Source organism: Rattus norvegicus, chromosome 5 (assembly GCF_036323735.1).
Source record: "Rattus norvegicus strain BN/NHsdMcwi chromosome 5, GRCr8, whole genome shotgun sequence".
Lineage (NCBI taxonomy): Eukaryota > Metazoa > Chordata > Mammalia > Rodentia > Muridae > Rattus > Rattus norvegicus.
This window is the reverse complement of record NC_086023.1, coordinates 43,292,070-43,308,198: the sequence shown is the minus strand read 5'-3', so window position 1 is coordinate 43,308,198 and position 16,129 is coordinate 43,292,070. Positions and strand designations below refer to the sequence as shown.

Sequence of the window (16,129 nt, the reverse complement as noted above, 5' to 3'; positions counted from 1 at the left end):
TTCGATTCCTACAGGTCTCTCCTTGGTGTTCTGAGGCATTAGTGCCATGAGCTTCTAGAATGTTCTTTGCATTTTTTCCCTCACTTTTCCTTCCTTTCTTATACTCTTTAATGCAGCTGGAATGCTTGCGGATTCTTCTGAAACCTTCTAAGCCTGAGTCTGAGGAACCAGCTGGAGGATGCCGTCTGAACACTGCCTCAGGTACACACTGAAGGAGGATCCCCTTTTCAGTGTAGCTAGCTGAACCTGGGAACACAACAGTGCCTGGCACAGAGCACAGAGCACTGAGGACTGAGCACTGAGCACTGAGCACAGAGCACTGAGCATTGAGCACTGAGAACAGAATACAGAGCACAGAGCACTGAGTACTGAGTACTGAGCACAGAGCACTGAGCACTGAGCATTGAGCACAGAGCACTGTGCATTGAACACTGAGCACAGAGCACTGAACACTGAACACAGAGCACTAAGCATAGAGTACTGAGCACAGAGCATTGAGCACTAAGCACAGAGCACTGAACACAGAGCACTGAGCACTGAGTACAGGGCACAGACTGAGCACAATTTGACTAAATAAACAAAACAATCATAATTTTTGTGATTTGGGTATTTTGAAAAAGGATGAACCACTGAGACCTCTTGATCAAACCTAGAAAGCCTTGTGAGCCTTTGGCCGATACTACTTTTTGTCTTTTTCTTGTTTGGGATGGCAACCCTTTGAGCAAAAGGCAAATCACTGTAAAGATACATGATGAAAATTTGTAGAAAACTGTTCTGTCTCTGAATATTGACCCCTTTAATGCAATCGGTTTGGGGAGGATCAGAAGTTCCTGATACTATTTTTTGAATATTTATTTATTGAATAAGTATTTCCTGAGCCAAACATTCAACTTGATGTAAAGCCCAGATATGAATAATACAGAATTTGATTTATTCCTTCATAAACTGGGTATTCTGTGGGAGAAATGGCTACACTACCCGCAATGCAGATGCCAGTGTGAAAATTGTCCTGATGGAACAGTGAGGCACAAACACAGGAAAGAAGTAAACCTGAGATCCCAGGGATGAGCTGAGCTGGGAAATGCACCAAGGCAGGAGGGAGCTCTGTGCTAAAATCTGAGAGGCAGCCAGAGAGAAGTATATGGATGGCATGGCGGTCATTCTGCCTGGAGGCAAGTTCCCGTCAGTTTCTGAGGAAGTAGTCCAAAGGTCTCTAGAAGAGATAAGAAAGAGGTAATAAAACTGAGGAATATCTGTGGAGTGTGAGCAATTAGATATTTCTGTTAAATAAAGCTGTCTGAAGCAATTAGAGATGATTAATTCCAAAATAAGTTCAGAATCGGTGGCGTTGCCTGAGCAGGTGTGACACCTCTCCTTGCCTCTTGTGAGTTCGTTGCAGCCAGTCATTCTCAGTGGAGAATTAGGGAATGGCGTTCAAGGACTAGCAGTATTTCTTATCATCGGGGATCCAGGTACAGTTGATTTCAGCTACTCACTGTGCTGAACACCTTACAGTGTAGGACAGGTGCTCAGAGCAAGAGACAGCCTATCTCAGAATGCAGTTAGCACCAAGGCCAAGAAGCCCTGGGCTGGATCTGTTGCCCTGCCAGTATGGTGCACATGGTCTATGGTATTTACATGGTACCACTTCAGACAATTTGTTCCTTGGTACCAGAATCAGTGTGTGTTCTCCAAGTGATTTCTCACCTTAAGCCTGCAACTTATGGTAATCAGTTCCCCTCCTTCTGCTGTCTTTCACTGTGTAGTCATATCCTTCCCCGCTCCTGCTCAGAGCCCTGGCTCCCCTCCTCTCCGGCTTCCATTATACCTCTTGGAACTGTTGCAACAGGGCCATGAATGCTGTCTTGTCTTCATCCGCAGCACAGCCCCTTATGGAAGAGCCGCCCAGATTGCAGGCCCTGGGATCCTCAGCCTGCTTTTCTCCAGAGAACTTTTTCTTCCACCCAGTCTCATTCTACCACAGTCACAGCATGGATCTTGTGACCCTCATTAGTCAATTCATGTCTGAGGTCCCTCCTACCGTGGATTCGCATTCGCTTTCGGTTTGCAGGTTTACCTTTCTCATAAATGCCATTGAGTTCTTTGTATGTTAAACAGCTATCGCTGCTGGCCATGGGGCGTGGCTGTGGGAGTGGCTTGTATCCCCAGGGAGATTCTGTTGGGGAAAACTAAATTTTCATTTATAGGCAGTTATGAATATGACCTAGTTTCTGCATCAGGGGTGAGGACTTTTGTTCACTTCTTTTCTTACCATGGGACCTCATCCGGCACAGATACGTGCACACTCTGTGCATGTTACCATGATCTCTGGGAGTTCACATGTTCCTTGGTCCTCCTGGATTAGGTGTCTAGAAAGCCTTACTTCCTTGATAACCCATTCATCTCCTCTGGTTCTTGCGATCTTTCCACCTCCTCTTCTGTGGGCTTCCCTGAACTCTGAGAGGAGGGATTGGCTGGAGACAAACCAACCATTTAGGACTGAGTGGCCCCTCGGTCTGTGAGTTAGCACAGTGTTGTTAGGAGTCATTTTGTTGCTAGGTTCCCTTCTTAGCTGGTTTGAATTTGGAAACTTTGCTCAACCCTTAATTTTTCCTGTTGTTTTTGTGGGATTTGCCTGTGAAAATTCTCACTCAGATGAACTGAATGACCTATGCTATCCAGTTCACAAAAGTCTTTAAATCAAACAAGCCTCCAAATGCCCCGAGTGTTACAACTGTTTCTGGTGCTTCTATTTCCTGCCCCTCTCCCCCACCCCAGAAGCAAGCCAAGTCGTGGCCTGCTTCTGTGCTCTTGGTCGCTTTCTCCATGCGAGCGGTTTTTACTGTGTTCTTGGGACAGCTGGGCTCTGTTGGTTTCTCTCTGAGAAGTACGAATTACGTTTCTCTCCATAGCCAAGACTCTGTTCTGAGCTTCAGACCTATGAATCAAGCTGTGTTTCTGACATCTACACTTGGAACAAAGTCTTTAAGACAACTCCAAATTAACATATCCCAAGATGAGGTCATTATGTTCTTCTTTCCCAGGGGCCTGCTATTGGATATCAAGTTTTATAAATATGAGCATCTCCATTGAGACCCCCTTCTCATCCATATCCATATCTAGCCTGTCACCAAGGCTCCTAACTCTTCCCACGAATAGTTTTCACATCTGTTCACCTCTCTGAAGCATTATCTTGATGGTTTAGGGCAGGGCTCAGATAGAACCTAGCTGTTACCATGGTCCCAAACTGCTCTAATCTGGCCCAGTCTCCCTAACTGCTTTTGGATCTGTAATCCAGTTGACCTTTTCTGAGACTTCCCATGGCTCTTGGTTGTCCTGGCCCACACATCCTGCGTGAGTTGTCATCACCTCATCTGTGGTGACTCAGTTCACTGTGACTCTCAGTTTCAACCACTGCTTTCTGTAGAAGAGTGTGTCAGCCTTCTCTGGGCTCCCTGCTGACACAGGCTGAAGCTTGCTAGTCTCTTTTCCTGCATACATCTTCTCTTCTTTGCATGAGGTGGTAACTCACCCATCTGTGCCTTAGATATTTTCTCCTTTGGGAAGGTGAGAGCACTTAGTTTGTCACTGCCCTGGAAACCGAATATTCTGTGATATCGTTACCACATTTTATTTATTGGTATTTTATTTCTGGTATGTAGAATAGCAAGGCAGAACAAAAGTTTCTTGGATGAGGGAAGGGGTATAGAGAGCTGTTCATTTATAACTAACTTTCTCCATAGTCTTAATATTTGTTAATTGTGTTTTAATTTAGGCTTCTTATTATTGCTATTTTTATTTCTAACATCCACCATTTGAGTTAATAAAATATTATATAAAATAGAATTAATTCCACTACAGAATCTTTTAACAGCCTGCCCACGTTGATAAGTAGCATTCTTTTACTATTAACGTATAAAAAATATCGGGCTGGAGAGATGGCTCAGCGGTTAAGAGCACCCGACTGCTCTTCCAGAGGTCATGAGTTCAATTCCCAGCAACCACATGGTGGCTCACAACCATCTGTAAGGAGATCTGATGCCCTCTTCTGGTGTATCTGAAGACAGCTACAGTGTACTTATATATAATAAATAAATAAATCTTTAAAAAAAAAAAATATCTTTACCCAGTTGAGTAGTAGGTAAACATGAAGAGAGAAATCTACAGAACTTTTACATTTGAAATGTGTAATGAAAAAGCGTAGAGTTGTTTTAGAATTTACATCTTTAGAACTTTCTGAGTTCAGTTAAATGAATAAGTGAAAATGAGACCCGCTGGGATTTCTGGGATGGAAGCGTTAACTCCACGCACTCAAAGTGGCCATCTGCACTGAAGCAGGGATTCCGAATGAGCGGGAGGACACTGTCAGAAGCGTGCCCTGCATTTGATTTCCTAGTTTTCGTGATCGCTTCCAGAATGAAAGTTACAGGCTCAAAGTCATGATTAGTCCCATTCCCTGGGACCTCCTGAATGAATCTCCCCATTACTAGATGCTGGCATGTGAGCAGCCTGGTACGAACTCCCTGGCATTGCTAAAGTCAATCAGCTGCTGGGGGAGTCTGGGTTTCCTGCTGTGATACCAGAGACATGGGTAAGCCCTGTGAGATGCAGGACCTGTGCTCACTGACAGTGGCAGCTGGCCTCATAGGGTGCCTGTGAGCTTGTGGACTTGGAAATAGAACCGCAATAGGACGCATGAATGGTTTAAAGTAGATAAATTTTAAAAGAAGGAGTGAAGAAACAGCTCTGATTTATCTTAGTGATGTATTTCATATAAATCAGTATATCCCAAATCATAGCCTAAACTTCAGTATAAAAGTATTAATGAGATATATTGAGTCCTTTTGACAGCACACCTCAACTTGTACTGACCTATTTTGAGTGTTCAGTAGCCCCATGTCGCTAGTGTATTGTCTTAGCAATACAGCTCTTGGGACCCCCACAGAAGACAGTACTGGTGTTGCACTTGGGGAGCCCAGGTACCTTCTATCTAGCTATGGATTTTGACCCATACCGTTTCTTTCATGGAAGAATTTCTCCAGTTTTAAGCATCTTCTCAAACCTGAATTTCCTCCGAGAAACGCGGAGCCTTCCTGGAGTCTTTCCCTAGCTATCTGGAAAGTTTTTAAAACAGTTTTTTTTTTCCCTTCTTTGTTTCCCAGTAGTAAAAAGACCTAGGAGGTGAGTGTGCTGGTTCGCCATTTGGTCTCAGGGCAGAGGGAGCTAGTGACAAGTATCCATTTGCTCCAGCTTTCATTTATTTCCGCATGATACACTGTAGCCTTCAATTCCTGTTGTTCCCAGTGCACGATAAGTAGCCAGGTGAAGTGAGCCTCCCCTCTTCTGGCTGTCCTGTGCACAGGGGTGCTGTCAGGTTTACAGAGGTGAGGGCTTTTGCAGCTTTATAGCTGAGGGAAAAGTGGGAAAGTGCTTTGAGGATACAATGATGACTTATTGAGACTTGCTGAGCTGTGGGCCTTTGTTTCTTGCCAAATGCCAGAGTATTTATTTCTGCTTTTTAAGAACCCATAACATATTGGTCATAAAATATTTAGGCTCTTCTGCCAAGTATTGTCTTCTATGTCAGCGTATGGTGTTCTTTAGGGGTGACTGTTCCAAGCTGAGCTATTAGTCTATGAAGCCAAGGAGCATCACTGTTGTTCAAGAGCTCAGCCCTTCAGTGTTTCCCAAACTGCAGTTCGCAGCTGCTCTCTCCCTGCCAAGATTTACTCTTTCAACAGATATCTAAGTACAAATACTGATTCAGGCTTAATAGTGACATGGATCATGCACTAGATTTGGAAATATAAGATTTTAATGCAATTATTTTAATGCACCCTTATTCTACTACAAATGAAATTTCAGAATTCATTTATGGGGACATAAAAGAGGAGAAAGGACATTGTGAAAGTTTCAAATGAAGTTTCTAAAGTTTTAATACTTCTATTCCATAACATAATGCTTTCATATGTTACTCAAAAGAGTTAATTTTGAGGCTACTTATGTATAAGTATAAACTCAATAGGAGCCATTGAAATTTTTATCACCTTGGGCATAAGTTTTGGAGACCTTTCTCATAGACATCTTGTTTTTTTTTTTAAAGCAGAAAAAGGAATTATATCATTTTGTTTTTAACATTAGTTTTTTTTTATTCATGATCAAGAATCTTGTTATTCTTATCTGTAAAACATAGGTGTCAATAATACCTTCTCTTAGGGTTACTAGGAAGACTAAATTGTTAATTGTAATAAGTAATTACATATCATGCAGGATAATTGGCTGAAAATTGTAAGCAATATAATTGCTAACTATGAAAATGTCATCATTTTAGAAAAGCTTTTTCAGGCTATCCTAGCATTCCACTTTGCTGATAAAGAATTCTTGTTTCTTTCCACCGGGTTCTTTTACTTAATGATACTAATTAATCCACATTCTAGGCTTTACATAGAAATTTGTGTAAAGAACTATTTATGTTTCTGAAAGTGACTTTTAGTTACTGATTTCGAAAGCCCGCCTACCACAGGAGCCACAGATGAATATTCAAGGGCTCTGCTGAAAATATCCTTCCGTCTTCCCACAAGAACTTCCTGTAGCCTCGCTTTCTCTAGAGTTATTTTCTTCCCATAGTTCTTGGACTTCGAGGCTTCCCAGGAGGAAACGTTCCCTAGAGCTCGTTGAGTACACTGACTTTTCACAGGAAGAACTGGGTTAATTTTAAGGGAGAGATTTGTGTTTAATTCTCGTTTGCCAGCCAATTGGCAGAAGTAATTTAGAGCCCTGTCACATAAAGCCACAATGTGGAAAAGGTTTTGTTTCCTCTGAATGACACTTTTTCATACTGGCCCTGAGCACAGAATTGTCGGGTAGGGAGAGTGCACGTTCAGGCAGCCTTTACTCAGCGTTCAAAAAAGTTCAGTGTTTGGAAACAGGGCATAATCCCCTTGTCACCCTTCGGGAGTAACTTAGCAATGACATAGCTCACTGGTCAGAGCCCCCAGTACTTCTTCTAAAAACTTGGAGTGATGTAGACGGAGTTTTGATGATCTAAGCTAGAATTCTCCATTAGACATTCATAGATTCAGTTTGTATTATGAGTTCCTGGCATCATTTCTATCTCATTTTAGAAAATCCTTGAAGTTCAAGTAGGACTTTTGAAAGGACATAGGATACATTGGTTAGGAAGGGGTAGAAAATGAAGCGCTAAGCGGTAAGTCTGGCAATCTCACAAAATAAAAAAAAGAAAAATAGTCCATCCACAAATCCAGCACAATGATTACATTGTACAGAGATTGGAAATGGATATTTTAACTTTTAATTGCCGTTTTCATTTGCAAAGGGCAATTTTCCCACCACAGAGGTAGGTCTCCTGGAGCTCAGCTTGACCTCCAATTTACTTTGTAGCCAAGGATGACCTTCAAATGCTCTGCTTCCCAGCATCCTCTGCTTCCCAGCATCCTCTGCTTCCCAGCGTCCTCTGCTTCCCAGCGTCCTCTGCTTCCCAGCGTCCTCTGCTTCCCAGCATCCTCTGCTTCCCAGCATCCTCTGCTTCCCAGCTTCTTGAATGCTTGGATTGCAGCTTTATGCCTCCATGACCCATTTGTTGCAAATGAATTTCTTCTGACATTTGCTGTGTAGTGTGGAATTTCCCGAGTTCTGACTGATGCCGTGGTTTGAGTGCTTTAGATTCAGGATGGTCAGGTGCAACTCTTTTGCTCAGTTTTTTATATTAGGCTGATGTATCCTAGGGAGACTCATGGTAAGTCAAAGATCAGAGAAGAATGGAGTTAGAGAGGGAGTCACAGATTAGGAAGCGTGTGCCTGCCCCTCCCCTCTCCACACACACAGGGGAAGATGTGCATCCCTGTACACATAAAGCAAGTTTTGCATGTACACACTGAAGAACTAGGAGCTCAGAAACAGGCTCATAGGTTCACAGAAACAAGTAGACTTTCACAAAGTTAAACCCCAGTGGAAATCCAGGAGCTAACAAGAGAAAGACAGGACAGGGCAAAAGAAAGAATTAGAGTAAAGGAAAGCAAAGAAACAAGGAACAGACAGGGCAAAATTGAGCACAGGAAGGTCAGACTCTCGGTGCACTAGAAGTAGCCTCCCCAAAGTCCAATGGGTAAGAGAACGCCTGGGAAGCTGAGCTGTGTGAAATGAATAAAGAGGGCTTCATTACTCTCCTTTGTAGTATTCAAGAAATGCTGACTGGCCAGAGGCTGTGCCACTCGGAATCTCACAATGACACTGTCCTCGCAGCACTGAATCAGCAAAGAAGTGATGGCATTCTCTGCGACGTGACCCTGATCGCCGAGGAACAGAAATTCCATGCTCACAAGGCAGTCCTAGCGGCCTGCAGTGACTATTTCCGGGTAAGTGAAGGTGGATGTGTTTGTCTTAGGATGTCAGTACACAGAGGACAGCCTTGCTTCTTGACCATTCCTAGGCCATGAGCCAACTACATGGTGGTTCTCAGATCTGTAAGTGTTGAGAATCTGTGTACTTTATTGGACAGAACTGGGTCCAGGTCCCTGGTGGGACACGCGCAGGACCGGGCTGGGTGGCTATAATGGGAAGCAGACCTTTGCACCTGACTAATGGATTTGGTTGGCATTTTGCAAGCATTGGATGGTGTGGCAGTGACATGTGTGACATATGAAGATACGGTTCTTTTTTTGCTAGAACTTGGAATTTGATTTCCAGATATGAGTGACGTGTGCTGATATGACTTGGGTGGGTGAGGTCTTTGATATTTATATTTCATTTAATCTTCATGCAAACACCTTGTACAAATGCATGCACAAGCTATTGAAGACTGCCATTTTTTTTAACATATAAGGAAACAGAATCTCAGAGGTTAAGCACTAAGAATTCAGAATGTAAATAAACAATAAACAGAGTTCTTAACCTGCATACCTGGTGTCTGTTTTTTTTTTTTTTAACTTTAGAAACGTATTATTTGGGGGCTGAGGTGGTATCTCAGTATTTAAAGTGCAGCCATACAAGTGTGGGCACTGGTGATGTTCAGGTGGAGTTCAGGTGATGGGTGACCTTGCCTAAATGAGTGAAGTGGAAGAGAAGTTGAAGAAGTTTCCTGGCCTCAGCCTCAGGCCTCCAGACATGTGCCTGTATACATGCAGACATATAAACCTACTGCCTCCACACAGATGGGATAAGAGTGTTGTTATTGTGTGTGTGCATGTGCCTATATGTGTATGCATGAAGGGCGGGGGCGCACATGCCAAGATGTGCATGTGAAGGTCAGAAGACAACTTTGTAGAGTTGCTTCTTCCCATCCACCTTTACCTGGGGTCTGGAGATCAAATCTGGTTGCCCGACTTGTATAGCAAGGTTCTTTACCTGTTGAGCCATTTTGCAGTCTCCTCCTCCCCCTCTTCCTCTCTCTCCTACTTCTCTTTCTCCATCTCCTCCTCTCTTCTTTTTAAAATTGGCCTGTATTCATTGTTCATGTATCCATAAACAAGTTCCTCTCAAATATCTATTTTCACCATCTGTATCTCCCTCCTGTTACTCCCCTCAGGTCTCTTTTACCCTCCTAATAGCCTCCCTTCTCAACGCCCCCCATCTCTTATTTGTGTTGTCAACTTGACAGATTCTAGAAACCCCTACGAGCTAGGTCTCTGGATACGCTGGTGGGGGAAACCCCACCTTGATCGTGAGAAGGGCTATCTCTATCCTGGGTGGGGACCCTCATTAGATGGAGATGCAAGCTGAGCCCTAGAGCGGAACTCACTGCTCTCTCCTTTGGACAGTGGCCAGCTGCTTCTAGCTCCTGCTGCCATGACCTTCCCACCATGATGCACTCTGCCTTCAACTGTGAGCTAAAATAAACCTCTTTTCCCTTCAGAGCAATGGGAAAAGAAGCTAAGTCCTCTGTCCTCGGCCACTGATCTACAGGTTTGGTTTGTAATAGTGTCATAGTATTTTTGTTACAGTAGTTTTTCAGCAAACCTTTAAATCTGGTGTTGTACTACCTTGCTGCTTGTAGTTTTTGGTGGTGTTGTTTGTTTGTTTGTTTGTTTGTTTGTTTGTTTTTTGCTCAGGACTGTTGGCTGTCATGATCCTTTGTACTTCAGTACATTTTCATCTAATTCTGTGAAAAATATCACTGGCATTTTAATGGAAACTGCTGAACCTGAAGATCCATTTTGATAATAGAGCTATTTTTGTGTTATCAATTCTACTAATCCATTAGTAACGGCTATCTTTCCATCTCATTCTTCAATTTCTTAAGTGCTTACATTTTTCTCACTGTAGTTTCTTGGCTGGGATTATTCCTAGGTTATTTATTTATTTATAAAGCACCGTGAATCGGGTTCCTTTCTCGATTTCTCAGCAGTATGTGGGTTGCTGACATATAGAAAAGCTACCGGTTTTTGTGTCCCGTTCATTTTCTGGAAGAGTTCATCAGTTCTAAAAATTCCTGGTAAAGCTTTGGGTCTCTTATTGTGGAAAGTTATTGTCTACAAATAGGGATGATTTCTCTCTGCCTTTCCATTCACATGCCTTTTACTTCTTTCCCTGTTTATTTTATTTATTTAGTTTTATTCCTGTAGCTCAAACTTCAAGGACTGTATTGAGGAAACACATGAAAAGAGTGGACAGCATTGCCTCATTCCTGATTTTACTGCAAGTGCTGTGGCTTGTTTAACTCTGATTAGGGTAATGTCAGTTATAGAGTTTTTTCTTTCAATACATAACATTTGTTATGTTACTGGATATTTATTTCACTGCTAGATTTTTAAAGTTTATTTATTTATTCTATGAGTATACTGTCATCACTGTCTTCAGACACACCAGAAGAGGGCATTGGATCCCATTACAGATGGTTGTAAGCCACCATGTGGTTGCTGGGAATTGAACTCAGGTCCTCTGGAAGAGCAGTCAGTGCTCTTAACCACTGAGCCATCTCTCCAGCCCCTCATTGCTAGTTTCCTAAGGCTTTTGTTGTCAAGAGAAATTATCCAGGGACTTTATCAAAGGCCTTTTCTGGCTCTGCTAAGGTGTGATTTCTGTCCCCAACCTATTGATGTTATGCAGGTGCATGTGTTAAACTATCCTTGTATGGATGAAGTTCATTGATCATGATGAATGATGTTTTTGATGTGTAGTTGAATTTAATTTATAAATACTGTCTCAAAAGTTTGTGCAACTATGTTTATTGGAGAGATTTACCTATAATTTCCTTTTTTTTCGGTGGCCTTTTCCAGTTTAGATATGTGTATAAAACTACAATGAAAAATGAATTTGGCCATATTATTTCCTTAACTTTATGGGATAGTTTGAGAAGCATTGGTAGACTTTCACTGGGATCTTTCTGAGCTTAAGGATTTTAGTTAAGAGACTTTTACTAGTTCTTTAGTCTTTGTGCTGGTTCTTTTTTGCCAGTTAATACAAACCAAAGTCACCTGCAAAGTTTACTGCATGCGTGTCTGGTACCTATGAAGGCCAGAAGAGAAGCCTAAATCCTCTGGTCCTGGAGTTAAGCTGCAATGTGGCTCCTGGGAACTAAATTTGGTTCTTGTGCAAGAGCAGTGGAACCACTGCTATAGAGAAGTGAAATATCCCTTATTTCAAGTTTTCTTAAGTTTTTTTAAGTGTTACTTCAGTTGATTGATGACCGTCTTAGTCACAGCTCTATTGCTGTGAAGAGACAACATGAACAAAGTAACTCATAAAAGAAAGCGTTTAACTGGGGATTTGCTTATGGGTTCAGAGGTTCAGTCCATTATCATCATGGCAGAAAGCATGGCAGCAGGTGTGGCAGGCGTGGTTTTGGAGTAAGAGCTGAGAACTACATCCTAATCCACAGCAGAGAGAAAGTGGGGAGAGGGAGGGGGAGAGGGAGAGGGAAGGGGGCAGAGGGAAAGAGAGTGGAGCAGAGGGAGAGAGAGAGAGACTGGGCCTAGCATGGGCTTTTGAAACCTAAAACCACATTCCAGTGACATACTTTTTCCAACAAAGCCACATCTTCTCATCTTGTCAAATTGTGTCATTCCCTGTTGACTAAACATTCAAATATATGAGCCAATCGGGGGTGGGGGGTGTCATCCTTGTTCAAACCACCACAATGACTGAGTAGGATTTTTGAAATATAACATTAGTGTGTAGTGATCTCCCATTGGCCAAGGAAATACAATGTCCACTTTCACTATTAGTGTAAGAGAGCATTTTTGACTAATAGCAGTCCAAACCTTAATAAGTAGGAGTACACATTTAAGTCCAATGTAAAAAGTAGAATTTTTTCCAGAAATAATCTTCTCCAAGGGTAAGCATATCAGTTAGTTACCTAATATCAAACTGTCAACTCTGAAAACATATATACAAGTAACGTCTTATAGACTCAGCAGACCGTATTATACACATGCAAATGGGCATGCTCACATACACACACATACACATACACACACACACACACACACACACACACACACACACACACACACACACACGAGAGTAACAACAATTAATGTAAAAGGTGCCATGACTTTGAAAGAGACCAAGGAAGATATTTAGGAGGGTTTGAAGCCAGGAAAAGAAAGAGAGAAATGTTGTAATTATAATATCAGAAAATAAATGAAGTGATATAAAATGTTCCTTTACAAAAATCTTTAAATCATACAGAAATCAATGGAGGTCTTTAGGCCAGCTAATGATTGTTTTAGATATTTCTAATAGTAATCCTGTGTTTTTCCATATAAGAGATAGTGTCAGTTATATTCATCTGCCAACTCACAGTGATATGGAGCCCTTGAAAGCAGGTTGGGGAGATGGCTCAGTGGCTGAAGTGCTTGCCCAACAAGCAGAAAGACATGAGGACACAGATCTCCAGCACTGGTGTAAAGGCCAGGTGGGCAATAGCCCCCTGTAATCCTAGTACAGAGGAGGCTGAGACAAGGAATCCCTGCCCACCTCTCCCTCCCCAGTAAGAGAAATTCTTCCTTCTAGGTCTGTAGGTAAACCTGCCTTTTTCTCCAGACTGTGATGCCAACTTTATTTCTAAAGCTGTTTGTTACAGAAGCATCCCTGGAAGGAAAATTTAGATAAAGAAATGGCCATTGTTTGTGCTGGTGAATTTTTGTCTGTTTGACAAAAGCTAGACTCATCTGGGAAGATAAACCTCAACTGGGGACATGCCTTCACGGGATTGCCTGACGAAAGTCTGTGGAGCATTTTCTTGATTGACAGTTGATGTGGGAGGGCTCAGCCTACTGGTTGCCCCCTGGGCAGATGACCTTGGGTGGAATTTGAAAGCAATCTGAGCAGGCCATGGAATTAAACTGATAAGCAGTGTTCCTTCACTCCTCTGCCTCAGTTCCTGCCCTGACTTCCTGTTCTAGCTTCTCTCAGTGATGGACTATAAGCTAAACTTTCTACCTCCAAGCTACATTTGGTCATGGGTTTTTTGGTTTTTTTGTTTTGTTTGTTTTATTATTTTTTTTCTCAGCAATAAAAGGCAAACTAGAACATCATTTCATTCTGACTGTGTGGAGAAATTTAAGAGACTCATGAAGAACTGCCTCGCCCAACCACTAACCCTAATTTAGAATTATTTGTTTGCTCTTGTATCTTATGTTCTATATTAAAATACCTAGATACAGTGTCCTGCAGTCCTTGGTAACTTCGGTTTCCCTTGCAACAATATAATGTTGTTTCATACTTTGTAAGTGTTCAGTAAATAATTTATTAAATTAATGAAATGCTTTCTAATTTTCATAGTAATTCATATGTAATTCAATTCTTAGGATCTGAAATCCTAAATATATATATACAAAAACATGTAAATTATTTGCACATTTTCCCTTCTGTTGGATCTATGAAGTTAATACTGTGGTATAAACTAGACTTTTATGCTCTAAAGTGTGGTATTTGGCACATGATTCTGAAGCTAACATGCTTCTTGTTCGATTCAGGAAATATAAGACTGCAGGAGTCAGCAGGCACATGTGCTGGTATAAACTGTTCCGTGGTATTGCCCTGGGAGTTAACAATAGATTTTCTTGCTTGCAACAGGAATAACGAAAGAGCAGTTGAGCACAAAGTGCTTTAACTTCCTGTGATCATTAACATTTTAAAAGGAAGTATAAAAAAATCATTATTGAGTCAAGAAATAACGAGTAAAAAAAAAAAAACCCCAAAAGGAGCGGTGTATGCATAGCATGACATTTGTGAAGCGTAAGTAAAATAGAGCAGCAGTTCTTAAGAGAGTAGTGCAGCGGTGGGGAGATGAAATGGAGGAGCCTGAGCTCTGCCACAGGCAGTTGTTTTCCATAGTGCTTAGCAAATGGAAGGTTCTACTTCAATTAACAATTGCAGGCTTCCTCCTCTTCCCCCCTCCCCCGCTGTGCTGTGTAAACAGGAGCAGGTTACCTCTCTTCCCTGGTCCTGGGTTTTTTTCATCAGTCAGCTGAACGCTTCAAACACAGGCCTCAGGATGGGGTCAGTGCAGACTGGCGATGTGTAGAATCTCACCCTTGGCACAGTTCCTCTTCTTGGATTGATTAGTGGTGCCTGGCCATGCTACACCTGAGTTCTAGTGGGAAGAAAAGGTCAGCTCTTTTTATCAGGCTCGCTCATCTTTTGGTAGTTCAGAATAGCTTTGTTTTAGCCTCTTCTGCCTTTGCGCTTTTCTGAATCTGAAATTCCCTTCCTTCTTAGAAACCTTCAGTAAGCATCTGGCTTTTCTCCTTCCCTGGCTATTCTTTTCTGAACCTTTGTGCGGGGCTGTGCAGTGAATGGTCATTCCCTGCTCGGGTGCTAGGGTCAGCCATCACAGCCCCACGCACAGCCCCTCCCTTCTCTCGTCTGTTCCTTCAGTGCTGCCATGGCACTGTCTGCCAGGCACAGTCAATTTCACCTCAGGGTTTTGCATCTGTGCAAAGTGTTGGACCCTTTGCCTCTCAGTTTACCCCTCTACCAAGGTTTATAACAAACAATATGGCTGATGTCTCCCACGACCCTCTATGTGGACTCTCCTCTGCCACGTTCCTACATTCATATAGTCTTCCATTTTTCAACACTTAAAATGTAGCTTGTCTTTTTCAAAGAACCATAGGTTATGACCTTAATCACTAGCATCTTAAAGTGAAATTTATAGAGGTACTGAAGAATAAAACTGAATTGGAAAATATTGGATTAGAGGTAACAAGAGAAGTTAGGCAGAAGCCTTGTGATTGTGTGTGTGTGTGTGTGTGTGTGTGTGTGTGTGTGTGTGTGTGTGTGTAATGGGTGAGCATGAGTCAACTGTTAATCCTCTCCTTTTGGAAGTCCCTCTGACCCAGGGAAATCTTATGTAAGGTCACAGGATCCTGTGTGGGCAGTCCTGAGTTATAGACCACTCTGTGATTCATGAAATATCTGGGTTCTGGAGGCTGTTGTCTGATGTCTTGGCTTTCTAACATATGTTCATGTGTGTGTTGATAAAATGATTCAAATGTGATGTTTTAAAAAGTGAAATATTTGAGCATCTTTTCCCATTAGAGCCTACATATACTGTGTAACTTTCAGATTTGAGAGAAGGACAAAAGCCCGTGATATTGAAAAAATGGTCTTCGTTCCAAGTATTTGTGTAAACCTATTCTCCAGTCATTATTGAAGTAAATGGCACAAATGAGAATTAAATGAGAATATAATGCATAATTAGAAATTTTCAATTCAATAAACATTTGTTGTAAGCCTGTTATTTTCTAGACATTGAGTGAATTCATAGTCTGGTGGAAGACACAGGCAAGTGGATGGATTACTACAATAAAACACAATCCATACCAGGGTGTGGGGGTTTGCATTTGTTTATTTGGGTATTTCTGGTCAGTTGCAGCCCTAATGAATGTGACTGCTATGGGCAAGCATTTCCTGTACTCCGCACATGTATTCTAAATGCTTTCTGTAGATCGATGGATTTCATTCTTCGAAGAAGTCTGTAAGATGGGTATTAGTATCATAATGTTCAAGAAATAAAGAAAAGGCACCAATAATGCCTACTAGGGTTTTAAAAAGTGGTTGGTAGCTTAGACTCAGGGAAGAGATGTCTAGAAAGATAAAAATCTTTCCAAAGCATGGTTAGGAGGATGTGGAGTTGACAGATGCATGGATGGGGAGGAGAGGT

General features: G+C 41.9%; 1 protein-coding gene and 1 long non-coding RNA gene across 8 annotated transcripts in view; both read left to right on the top strand.

The window, feature by feature from the left end:
• The window catches only part of Klhl32 (kelch-like family member 32), a 247,220-nt gene that overhangs the window by 56,882 nt on the left and 174,209 nt on the right, over nucleotides 1-16,129 (top strand). For 5 of the 7 annotated variants that reach the window (XM_232840.11, XM_017593707.3, XM_017593706.2 and 2 more), the window contains exons 2-3: nucleotides 117-201; nucleotides 8,195-8,375. In XM_232840.11, the coding sequence (XP_232840.4) occupies nucleotides 179-201; nucleotides 8,195-8,375 (204 nt within the window). In that variant the 5' untranslated portion in view covers nucleotides 117-178. The remainder of the gene's footprint in view (nucleotides 1-116; nucleotides 202-8,194; nucleotides 8,376-16,129) is intronic. The other 2 variants (XM_017593705.2, XM_063261280.1) reach the window with 1 other exon arrangement.
• The window catches only part of LOC134478952 (uncharacterized), a 38,050-nt gene continuing 30,302 nt past the window's right edge, over nucleotides 8,382-16,129 (top strand). Inside the window, exon 1 of the long non-coding RNA XR_010051730.1 lies at nucleotides 8,382-14,573. This is a non-coding gene — a long non-coding RNA (uncharacterized LOC134478952). The remainder of the gene's footprint in view (nucleotides 14,574-16,129) is intronic.